Genomic DNA, 12858 nt, shown 5'->3' with positions numbered 1-12858 from the left:
TGAATTGTCTTCTTTTTTTTCCTTTTATTTTCCCTTATTTTTTCCCCCCTTCTTTATCTACTAAGAAGTTTATCTACTGGAGCATTTACATTACAGTGGCATTTAGTATCCTGGTGTCCTTCTGTGTAAGATTTTCTGGATGGAAGTGGAGTCAGGGATAGGCAAATGAACATCCTTGCTGTGGGATCTTTCTGTGAAGAATTGAGCCTGAAGCCAGTAATTTGTGGCTAAGATCTGGATTCTCTCTGAGTTCAGGCAATAAAAGTTACATCTCAAAATGTGGGTATTAAATGCCCTACTGCACCTTGCCAAAGAATAATCAGAATTATTTCTCCTGTTGGGAGATTTATACTGTTGGAAATGCTATGATATACCTTCTGCATTTACCTTATGCTCCTTCTGCATTTTTTTGGTTGCCTGTCATATTTTTGTTTAAACAGTTCTTCCTGTGCTAATCTAGAATCTGTGTATAAAATCTGTAAATATGAACGCTCACTTAGCCATTAATATGATGCAAGGTCCAAGGGATGAGACAGAAAACAGGAAGGGAGTCCATACTCTTGTGACCTAGCAGATCACCTAACATTTCATAAATATACTTGGAAATGTTTTCTTTTCAAAACCAAGTGGTGACATTGGTTAATTGTGTAAAATACTCATAGTTAAGAAATAATTGGTATAAAGCATTTTTAATTTCTGAATAGGCAAGTTACAAAATATTCTGATATACATCTTCACAGTCAAATAATTTACAGTGTAACTGGAATTTAACCTTTAGAGCTGAAGGTGTAGAGACATGCTATTCTATTTCTGTTAATAAATTTGAAACAGAAGAAAGTTTTGAGATCTTTTAGGGTCCATTAACTGTGGTGTTTTTCTTAAGTATGCCTAAGTAGTTCTGAATTTTTCATGTAATCTATTTATTTCATTCCCAGTGTGATTTACTCTTTATTTTAGTGGTTATAATTTCTTTGTTCTGGTCTTGTATTTTATTCCACTTAGTTGCTTGGTTTTCACAATATTATTTCTGGATGCATCACAAAGACTTCAGCTTATATCTTTTTTGTTTTTCTTAACTGCTGAAGATTTTCAGTGTTATATGACATATGATTTAGGTGTGTAGAGCCACAAAAGCCCCAGAAGACAATGGGGACAGGATTTTGGCCATCTAGCATCCTATAGAGAGACTTCTGTCATTGTCTTTGAGGTCATAAATGCCCCTTCCTTCTCCTTTGGTTTATGTGATAGTGGAACAGTGTAGAAGAAAAATGGTGGGGTTTTTTTTTTTCCCCTCCAAACACCTCTTCAGGTGGGCCCATATTTTTAGGAGTGCTTGATGAGCTCTACTGTCTAGTACTGGATAGTCTACAAATACTTCTGAGTTAATCTATTTTCTTGAATCTATTTTCTTGGTGTGGTGGAGAGTCTGGACTTGGTGGCCAGAATGGTCTTTTTTTTAATCCCACATTCTTCAGGAGTCCTAAGCAGTCAAACCAACCATTGTAATGCAAATCTGTTTCTACTAGATACAGAAATCTGGCTTGGTGAAATTAGCATATAGACAGAAAGTAACTGTCAAACATAATACCTAATATTCTTACTTAAAAAAGTAATATTCTTACTAATATTCTATTTTTCTGCTTCAATGTTTTGATGGGGAATAATTCTGACAAGCAAGTGTAAAGTCAGGAATGCTGTCAGATATCAGCTCAAGTGAAGGAAAATGTTGCATTTGGCATATCTCTCTACACATGAAATTTTATTAGTCCTCTTTTAAGGTCATTCAGGATTCACTCATATGTTTGAAGTTCTTCCACCTTTCTTACTGTAGTGATAGGTCAACTTTTTAAATTATCAAAATGTGATTTGAAAACAAGTGGTTACATACATCTAATATTAAACCAACAGGTAGTATCTTTGCAGAATAATGTTGTCTCTTGATTATCTTTTTTTCTTTCTGTAATAGATACTTACAGAGGACTTGCTCATCAGATCTTCCATTCTTCACTGGTTGCAGTACTGCAAAATTGAGCAGGGCCCTGAAACACAAAAATAGATTCTGTAATCAGTTTTTGCCAATGTTTCAACATATTCTTAGCTGAAAGTATGTTGACATTTTGTACCCTCCAAGACTGCTTATCCATTGTTAACAATGCCTTTATTGAAACACGTACAGCCAAAAAAGCTTTTTTCTTATCTTGGTGTATTTTGCTGCAGTAGACAGACCTCTGAGAGGAAATGCAGAAATACATATAACTTTTCAACAGTACAACAGTTAATGTGAGCTGTCATCCTGTGGCAGATTTCAGAGATTTGTATGCAGAAACAAATTGATGTCTAGACCTCCATAAATTTCATTTGTGGTGGTAATACCAGCATTCTTGCCAGAGACCTTTTGGGTTCAGTGCCACACACTGGAAAAACTAGATTTATCCTAACAGAAAGCTGAGCATCTTTGCAGGGAAAATACACTCTTCCTGTTTGCTGGGGGTATGTAGATACAGTCAGTTGCAGGGGTGAGATTGTACAATGAAGTCTGAGAATCTGTAAATCAGAAAGGTTGTCCTGTTCCTTGTAGGACTAAGTTCTTGGTGATAAATTTCTGAGGCTGTAGCAAATTTAACTAATGCAGTCTGATAATGATTTTTATGCTAATCACCTAGCAGTGATTCCTTTGCTCTGCTAAAAGCAAATATCCTGTTACTATGGCATGTGCCACCATGTTGCTAAATGCCTTGCAGTCATTAGCACAGCAACAACACTTTGAAAGCCAGAGCTATGTCCTCTCTAGAGAGATGACTGAGGAATGGATAAATGGGTGTAATTGTGCCTGAGCTGGACAAATCGATAGAAAGAAACTTCATTAAAGAACGTTAAATTGCCCTTTGCTCTTGCAGCAATCCCTCATTAAGTGCAATGATGATGAATACTTTGTGCGACTGCTACAGCAATAGGAATTTCTGGTTTCACATGCATGTGGCTGAGTTAATTTTCTCCATAGGAAATGTGCACGCTCCCTCTAGTTGTTTTTAAGTGAATGGGTTTATTTTATTAGTTACATCTTATGTGGTGTGTGCAAGGCTGATTCACACTTGTTCTCTGATTGCTGAGCTTTATTTTGTGTGAATATATTCCTAAATAATAAAGAAGTGCTATTCCCTCTATCTGCTCTCATCTTGACTATACTATTATGCACTAAGTTTAATCTTTCTTTTGTATGCCCTCTTTCAGTCATGAAATGTAAATAATCATGGAAGTCTCAAAGTCTCAGGCAAGGACAGGTGAAACTTCATCTCCCGTTGTGTTTTGAAATTGTATATGGTCACATAGGAAGGTGACAGCATTTTGGTACATTGCTCATACATTGAGAAACTTTAGCCTATTATTGGAGAAGCTCTAATATGCTTGAGGAAACTGGACACTGCTCTAACCCTTCTTGGTATAGTGATTTAATGAGGTGCTAACAGACCTTTTTGAATCTGGAACGTTTCTGTCCTGTTCTGATGAAACTCGTGGGAGTTAACAGGTATGTGACAGTTGGCTTTTGCAGGCATTTTGTTTGGCACTTGCTGTCATGGAAGATGTAGAAGGAAAGGGAAATTAGGATTCCTGTCAAAATATTGTGCCTCTTTTTGTTTGCTTGCTTATTTTAGTTTTCTGTGCAGTGTCAGTATATCTCCGTGTAAGCAGCTTGGTTTAATTCCTTTCGTATATGCATAGTATATATGCTAAATTTGGTGTTAATTTAATCAAGATTGTATTTTGAAGTATTTAAAGAAATACTCTCATGGTCATTCCATCAGACCCACTGTACAGTTTTATTCAAGTACCTCCTTAACCGTCTTCTGCATTTATATTGCAATTAGCAGACAATCATCCTGTCACTGCATTCTGCTCTGCTGACATTCCCCCTCTTAAATCTGCCAAAGGGCTGAATTCCTTGGAAGTAAGTGGTTTCTGAAAAGCAGGCACCCCCCAGGGAGTCCTTGTGGTCAAAGTGTACGGAACTATTTCAAACACCTGTGGCAACTTTAATCCCTTATGCTAATAAATTAAGCAGAGCAGACGTGGAAATTGTCCACACCTAGGTTGGAGAATCAGTAAACTCCTTTGGGTGACTGTCACAGGAAGTGAGCCTGTTCTTGCAGATTTAGTTGCTTTTGTAAAATTTGGATCTTGGCTACACTGGTATGAATTTGAAATGTTCTCCTTAATATGCTACTTATACTGTGTCAACTAGATCAGAAGGCTTTAAACTAAACCAGTTTGCACTGGTACCCTGAGATACACCTTTTCTTCATTGATATACCTTTTCCTCATCTTGATAAAAAGAGAAATGAAGATGCCTGCAATGAAGTTTTATGAAAGTGGTAGGTGTTTAAAGATAGACCCAGAGAAATGAAACCCACTGCACACTTCATCTGATGTTTTCCTTTATGTCCTTTCTACTGGACCTTTGTTTTATATCTCAGCTTTCCAGTGCAGACAAAGTGGGTCCCAGCTGGTCTGGTGTGTACCTTCCAGATAAAACCCAGGATTCTGCCAGCTTTGCAGTGAGAGATGTTTAGTTACTTCTTGTGCTGGGGCCTTTGCTCAGGGCTGTGGCACTGTACATAGAATTCATGTAGGTATAAATGTTATTATATCTGAGGCTCTTGCAGGTTTCCAGAGTTGTGCAAAGGGGCCTGAGAGTAGATGAGAGTCAGATCTGAAGGATCTTACAGCTTCTGTAACAGCATAAGGATTAGGTTATTTTCTGCTGGCCAAATTCCACTAACTCTGGTTACATGCCAGCAGTGTTCTCCTCTTTCCTCAAGCTCCTTGATAGCTGGCATTTCATTTTCCATGTTTGTATGGCTGGTGAAGTCCTTTGCATTGAAAACTCTATTTGTTTGAGAAGATGACTTGTAGGGATTTCATTTTTTTGTACAAGTTTGAATTTCACTTTTCATCCCAGAGAATACCCATCCTGAGGATCTCTGCTGAGCTGTATGGGAGGTGGAGGAAGAGTCTGTTTATGTGGGGCTTTGCAATCTGTGAGAGGCAGCTACATGAGGGATACAGGAGGGATTCTGTTTAGCAGTGCTTTATGGAAGAAACATAATTTGTCTTTTGTGGACGAATGTATTTTTCTGTGGTTGAATTTTGCTCTTAATTTTCTTTTAGACCATTTAGTATTGTTAAATTTACCACCTATGTGTATGTCATTGGTTTCATTTTTGCTTCAAAACCAATTTGGAGCAAATCACAAGTTGTATTCTTTTACAAATTATGTATTTCTGAAACAAGTGGAAAGGGATTAATGTTGGTTGTTTTTCAGTTTATTTTTGAAATATAAACTAAGAGATTTCTTTTCCAGCAGAAAACAATTAAAACCAAAAGTCATACAGCTTCTTTTTTTTTTTGGTAGCTTTAATGGGCTATTTTTTTACGTTGAGCAGGTTCAGTATCAGTGTCACTCCAGTAGAATCATGCAAGCCTTTCCCCATAGATTCCAATACATTTGTAAGGTTTTATAGGAAATAAGTGCTGGTGTATCACTAGGCAGCTTTAGACAGGAGAGAAGTCTTTTTGTGTAAGGTTTTATCTTCTGATTCTGGTTGACATGTTCCCTCATTTAGCCATATTTTCTGATGAACTTTTTGTCCTTTGCAGGTGAAAAACCTTATCAGTGTGATTTTAAGGACTGTGAACGGAGATTTTCTCGTTCAGATCAACTCAAACGGCACCAAAGACGACACACAGGTTTGTTGGTGACATCTCTGCTCATTAGAGTTCACCTTTCTATGTGAATTGTGGTTCAAAAATTACCCTTTAAGCTTCTGTTTTTCTAATATTGTGTCTGCTCGTACACAATACTTTTAGTGCTCTATTCTTGAAGTTAGCTCTAGGAGAGAACTGCAGCTGATTTTTTGTTGGTATTTCAGCATAGGTGACACTCTAATCCTGCTGCCACTTTTCAGAAACAGCTTTCTTAATGAAATTGTTTGCTCTATACTGTATTCCCAATATAGAGAATATATTATTTTTTAAAAATGAACAGTGCTGCAAGAAAAAGTTGCCAATGATTATCTGGTAAACACTGCTGTTGGTGTTCTGATGTTTCTAGGGCAATGCTAACGGGCAAATGCTGCTGTAAGGCTGGTGGAATCATTGTGCATTTATATGTGGAAAGCAGAAGTGGAGAAGCAAAAGCCACAGTAGCTATAATACTTAAGACCCTAATTCAGCAAAACACTTAAGCTTGGATTCGAGCCTTTATTGAATTCTGCCAAGTAAAGAAGGATTCTAAGAGCAGCAAGGAGAGAGATGTGAAAGATCTGGCTGGCTAGACTGCACAGACAGCCTGGAAAGTGCATAGTAGTTCACAGGTAGAGGAGAGAGCAGCAGCAGTATGAATGCTTGTTTCTCTTTCTCTAGTGAGTCAGTTACTGGGTGAAGTATTCTGAGACTGATAAAACTATTTGTGAGTTCCACCCAAATTCAAGAAGTTGTTTTTTTTTCCAAAAAGTCGAGATAGCCCATTTCAGGAGTTCTTGGAAGTCTTGATTAGGTTGACAGGGGAGAAAACTGCTCTTCTCAAAGTCACAGAAGAGGCTCCTGGCTAGGAGCAGAACCTTGAGGCCACTGCATGGGAGATGAGAATGGGCTTCAGAGTATTTTGTGACTGAGTCGCAGTAAGAAATTGCATTTAGATCTCCTGTCTTTCAAGGACTGGCCTGAGGATTGGTTTACTCACTGTTCTGTGGTGGATTTCTGCCTACTGCCTTTCTTGCTAAAGATGTTCTGTCCCACTTAAATGGTGTTGAGAGATGTAGGAAGTGTCTGTGAAAGCTGGTGGTAAAAGCACTCTATTAGGATTATACATTTTTAGCAACAGTGTGATAGAGCATCTGTGTTAAGTGGTCCCCAAGACTTGTATGTGGTGTGTAAAGTTAGTGGTAGAAGTGTAGTCAGTTAAGCCTGTTAGGACTGTATAAAAATAAACTCATGTACCTCTATTCTACTTATGTCATATTTGCTCATATGGGTTACATATGGTGCCAAGCCCCAGGATCAGAATTAATAAAGTTTGAAGACCTTAGTCCAACAATTTAAGTGGAAGTTTGTTTATGATGGTGCTGTTAGGGTGCTTCAGACCCAGACATTGGAAGAGGAGGTTACAAAGGGCTGGTGGACTGATTAATGACTTTGTGCAATGTGTAGGCATGAAGCTGGGAGGAGCAGTTACAGTAACTGGTACCAAAAACCCAGGCTTTTGAAAATTCAGAAATAGCTGATTTTTTCACCCTTCCAAGTGGTGTTGGGTATAAGAATAGACTTCTTTTGTCTTTTTAGGTGTGAAGCCCTTCCAGTGTAAAACCTGCCAGAGAAAGTTCTCCAGATCTGATCATCTGAAGACTCATACCCGGACTCATACAGGTAAAACAAGTGCGTAAACTTTTCTTCACATTTATATTTCCTTTTTTTTTTTTTTTTAAAGTTTGTATCAATGTTATTATAAATCACATGGGTGGAAAGTCTCTTAACCAGGAGTTAAATGACAGAAATAATTTCAGACTGCACTGATTTTTCAGTGTGACTACATTCTCCAAGTGTCACAGTCAATTTTCGGAAAAGACATTTAGGTGGTTGTGGAAGTGATGCTTTATTTCTCCATCTTTAAAGAAATTTCAGCTTGGCAAAATATATTTTGTCAGCTATTGTGAAATGAACATCGTGGTCTCAGCCCACGAATGTCAAGTTGATCCACTGCCTTTACTGAAAAAACCCTACAAGATGGAAATTTTAGTTCTAGCTTCAGCCGAGGGTCTGTAATCTAAAGTATTCATAGCTACTCATGCTTCTCCTAAGTGTCAGTTGAGCCTAATGCAGGATAGCACAGCAAAGCTCTTGCTGTTCCTGCTTGTACTGTAATCTCTCCAGAAGATAAAAGGAGTGCCTTTTGCAAACTCACACTGACAGACACTAAAGTAAAAGCTTACTCAAATATTCAAGGACCTTTTTGTAGAAACCATAGTATTTCATATAAATGCAGGGGAAAAAACTGGAGGCCATTTTAGTCTACTCTGCCCTCACGTAAATGTAAACACCATTAAGGAACAATTGCAGCAACCTCTATACTTGTAAGTTTTAGAAATACTCCTGTGAACTGACAAATTCTGTTCCCTTCTACCACATATGCAGTGTTTTTACCACGTAAGTGTTTACCCAGCACTTTGACATGTTATTAAATGTCACAGTGTTCTATACTGGTGTTAACCTTTTAAATTCAGTCTCTGTACAGATGGACAAGGAGTCTGAAAATCCTTTTCTGCCTGCTAAGGATTCTTTTGTCTCTTCTGGACCATAAAAACACAGATTTAAGATTTTCAAAAGTACAAAAGAAACTTCAGTGAAAGAAATGATTCATCTGAGAATAATGGCATTTTCTGTGGCACTGGGCAAATAAATGCTTCAAGTAATGGCCATATCTGCACTTGCTATTTGCAAATGGTCAAGGGCATGGCTGTGTTCCTGGGCTCTCCCCATAGTGTCATGCTGAGCTGCAGGGCCTGGGTGCATTTGCATGAAGACAGATATTAAGCAGCAAGAGGTAACGTTCTGATAAAAACAATATGGCAAGTGGTTGTCACATGCAAGCAAGTCAGGATAAACAACATTTCCCATCACATTTCATCACTTACTGATCTGCCAATTCATGGCTTTCAGGGCTTCAGAATTTTTTTTATTCCAGACTAGCTAAAGCAGTGAAGAACTTGCTCTCTTTTTTCCTGTGAAACTCATTCTCCCCGTTCTAGTTCTTCTTTGCTCCGTGTGATCCAAGCCCACACTGCACTCACTGCTGGAAGCAGCCTCACTTGAGCACTGCTATGCTCATAGCACATATTTTGGGCTTTCTGCCACTGGCTCCAGTTCTGTAGGAGCTCTGCAACCCAGCTGTGTGCTGCTGTGACAATGCTCCTGCTGGCAGTTTGGGATGTGTCATGCTCCTTTGACTGTAAAACACAAGTGTCCTAAGGGGAATGAGCCTGAGTGGTGGCTGGGAATTTTTCACCTCCATTTTGCCCTGTAGTTTCATTTATCTTTCTATTTTGCACACTCTAAATTTTGCAAGAAAAAAACCTAGCTCAAGTTAACTTATTCCATGTTAAGTCTTGATGAAGCAAAGCATGGGTGACTTCCATCTAATTTCATCCTAATTTTAGGTCTACTACCAAAGTATTTGGGTTTTTTTTGTCTCCATAAGCAATTTTTCTGTGATAGCAATCATCAGTTTAGAAAGAAAAAAAAAAAGAAAAAGACTCAAAGGAAAACTCCGTACATCTCTGCATATTTTTTGCAATGGAAATGTGATTTCTGATATCTGTACAGTGAAGCCATACAAAGTAATGTGACCAGCTTGGGACTAGTAGAGATTGATGTCCTCTGTTGCAAGAGGACAACCAGATTTGCTTGTGAAACAGCAAAACTGTGCAGCTTTTACTGCAGTAGGTCAGTGAAAATCTGGACAATGGTAGGGAACTCACAACAGTTCACAGAATGGTTTTGTTAATGATGCTGAGATGAAGAACCACTTCATACAATATGTAACTTTTACTAGTAGCTCTAACCAGATCAGTTTTGTCCCATACTGTTTTATGCATGTGAAATATTTGATGCTTTTGCCAGCATGTATGTTAAGTGGAACAAGTATATTTTAACCATGCCCCCTCCTCCTCTTACATGTATTGTATGAGATTTTGCCAACAAAAATACATATTTATGACAATCCCAGATCCCCTTTTGCCTGAAATTGGATGTTTGTGATTTGCACAAAATGTGGGGCAAATAAGAGAAGAAGATGGTTGGGTGAGCTTGTACAAACCTGGTATGTCTTGAGTTGAGAGTACAAGGTGTGTAGACAGCCCTAAAGAGCCCAGTAACAGAGCTTAACTTACTTTAAAATACTGCATCTACTTGGGGGGGGGGGCAAAAAGAAAATGCAGGTCTAAAAGAAACATGACTCACCAGGCACTGATCTGAGCTAATGAAAGCATTCCAGCAGCATTCCAGCAGCATCAGAAACACACCCTGAAATTCCACTTAAACATTTAAGAATATCAGAAGACCAGATTAAACTGTAAAATGTTGATGACATTTCTTGTTAAAATTAAATGTGCTTCGCTTGGGGTTGGTTTTAGTGAATATTGTGCAGATGGGAATGTGTTAGAACAATAGTGACTACTTTGAGCTTTTAACATTGCCCATAGATGTAACTCTACTTTCTTTACACAGTAGTGGAAAAGTTTCAGTCTGGCTCAGCAGACTTCATGCTGAACTCTGTTGCTTCTGCCATATTCACTCACACTCACCAGTGTCAAAGACCTTGAACTAACCGGAGAAGGTCTCCTTGACTTAAACAGTCACTGCCAATTTTCCCAGGGACTGTCTGCACCACAGTCCAAGGTGTGACTGAAGCTTGTGTGAATGCCGGACTGATTTTTCAGACTAGTTCACTCAGGAGCTGAGAGCAGCATAGACATGGCAACAACTTGTTCAGTAAGGGCCAGTCTTCAGGAGGGAACCACTGCAAAATGTTCTAGGTCACTGGGAAAGGCTGTTGTTAAACATCAGCTGTAGGAGATGTAAGAAAGCGCCAAGCGCGATGTGAGCAGGAGCTGGGAGCACTCCCACGCCCTCTCAGGACAGCCTGGGATGCTTTTCCCTCTGCCACGAGCTCTGCCTGGCTCCTCACAAGAAGGAAAACAAACAGCAGTGACTGAGGCGAGCTGTATACCCAGTTAATAACAGGGTGTTTTGTTAACAGGTGAAAAGCCTTTCAGTTGCCGGTGGCCCAGCTGTCAAAAAAAATTTGCCAGGTCTGATGAATTAGTTCGTCATCACAACATGCACCAGAGGAACATGACTAAACTGCAGTTGGCCCTTTAGGCAGTTCAAACAAGTGAATAAACCAGATGGGACATTATGAGCTACTGCAAACTTTATCAGCCATCTTCGAACACCTCTGTCAGAAAGCTGCAGCTGTCTTCGCATCCCATTTGACACAAGTTAACTAAGCTGTAGGATTCTGCTCAGCCTTGTCTCCAATTTGGACTTACAGAAGTTCCCATCAAATTAATTCGAGAGAATTTTATTTGTAATTTTGTTAAAAAGTAAGCAAGATTGCCAGTTTCAATTTTACTATAAATTGTGCTTTCCTTCCACATCTGTCTCCGGTTTTCCGGTTCTGTTTTCACTTGGACTTTTCTAGGTACCTTTCTAAGGGTGATTCCTCCCTGCTGAAGGTCGACTTTATGCTTACTGCATCTGTACATATGCTGAAGTTTCCAAATGCTAGTACAGCTATCCTCACAAAATGAGACTGAACAACCACCTGAGATACTTTTGGTAAACTTTGTACTAGTGCTGCCAAAGGCAGGGCTTTTAAAGTTAGAAGCTATGCTTTTGAATTTCAAAAATCAAACCTTTTTTTAAGACCAGATTTCTAGAGCATTTAAAGATAGATGAACCAGAGCCTCTCTGTACAGAAAACAAGAATCTTACCATGAAGTTAACTTGGTTTTTAAATAATCACAAAATTGATCCCTCCAAACTTGTTTGTCAAGTAACTCTCTCCCTCTCTCTTTTTAATGTATAGATTTAAATTTATTCTATCATGAGCTGCATATATCTCCTTTACACAAAACTAATTCCAATCATTGTAGACATTTTGGATTTGTTTACAATGTAAAGCCACACTGGTTATGTGGCTAGCAAGCTGTATAAACTTAAAACTGAACTTTTAATGGGGCTGGTCCAGGATCTCCATGAACAGATTACTCTTAAGATAAGTAACTTAAAAAGACTCTGTCAAGTATATGTGAAAAAGACGTTATTGGTGTAAGGAAATATATTGTTTCAGGGTTTGGGGAGGAGGGGTTTATTATTTACTTCTAATTGCTTGAAATTGTGTGTATATATATATCTGATAATGTATTGCTCTTAGACATCTAAAATTAGAAAGTGTATAAATATTAGATGCATCACTGTTCTGATGTTGTTGCTGTTACAAACTATTGATAACACTAAGAATGTAACCTGCATTTTTCACTGAGCTTTCAATTAAAGCCCATTCAAAGAGAAACAAATGAGAGTCCAACAGATGTCTTGTTTCATGTCTGGTATTAAATTTCAAATGCCTTGTCCAATAGTATCCTTTTTTTTTTTTTTTTTTTTTTTTTTTTTGTATATAAAGGTACCACCAGCACTGATGACCACTAGTTAACCTGTCCAGGTCTTGACCACAATTTATCCATCTCACTTGGGAATCATACTGGCAGCAGCAAATAGTGTCAAGTTTCATATCGTGCTATAAAACAGTTGCTTCAATCGTTCGTCTTCTTACCAAATTATTCCTTTTCTTTTTTGACCAGTAAGACTTGTAAGAGATCTTTATAGACTAGTAAAATCCAGGTTATAAATAGCAGTACTGGCCTTCTGTAGAACTGCACTGAAACCACGAGCACAGATAAGTTCTTAGATTAGGATGTCATAGACTGACTTTTAAGTAAAAGTTAACTTGGAGTTGTGGTGGATTAAATCAGTTCAGCAGGTTGAAAAAGACAGTCTTTCTTAGATGATGAAGTGTGAAAATGAAGATAAAAAAATATTACTGTTTCTTTGTCATTCAGCCTGCTTTTCTGTGGAAGTAAGTACAGCCTGCCTCAGTGCCCTTTGACCTTGCAAAATATTTGTATCTCTTTAGCAAAAATCTTTAATGTATCTTGCCAAGCTTTTTTCTCTAATGTACACAATGGAGTTCTATGATGGGCTGAGCTTTCTCTCTTAAAGTGCAGCTGCATCGTCAAGAAAACT

General features: G+C 38.3%; 1 protein-coding gene across 2 annotated transcripts in view; it reads left to right on the top strand.

The window, feature by feature from the left end:
- Window positions 1-12131, top strand: part of WT1 (WT1 transcription factor) — a 34615-nt gene extending 22484 nt beyond the window's left edge. The window contains exons 7-9 of one of the 2 annotated variants that reach the window (XM_071761812.1): window positions 5656-5745; window positions 7339-7431; window positions 10811-12131. In XM_071761812.1, the coding sequence (XP_071617913.1) occupies window positions 5656-5745; window positions 7339-7431; window positions 10811-10932 (305 nt within the window). In that variant the 3' untranslated portion in view covers window positions 10933-12131. The remainder of the gene's footprint in view (window positions 1-5655; window positions 5746-7338; window positions 7432-10810) is intronic. The other variant, XM_071761813.1, reaches the window with a different exon arrangement.
- The last annotated feature ends 727 nt before the right edge of the window (window positions 12132-12858 follow it).

Source organism: Heliangelus exortis, chromosome 18 (assembly GCF_036169615.1).
Source record: "Heliangelus exortis chromosome 18, bHelExo1.hap1, whole genome shotgun sequence".
Lineage (NCBI taxonomy): Eukaryota > Metazoa > Chordata > Aves > Apodiformes > Trochilidae > Heliangelus > Heliangelus exortis.
The sequence above is the reverse complement of the archived record's forward strand: the minus strand, read 5'-3'. Positions and strand labels throughout refer to the sequence as shown.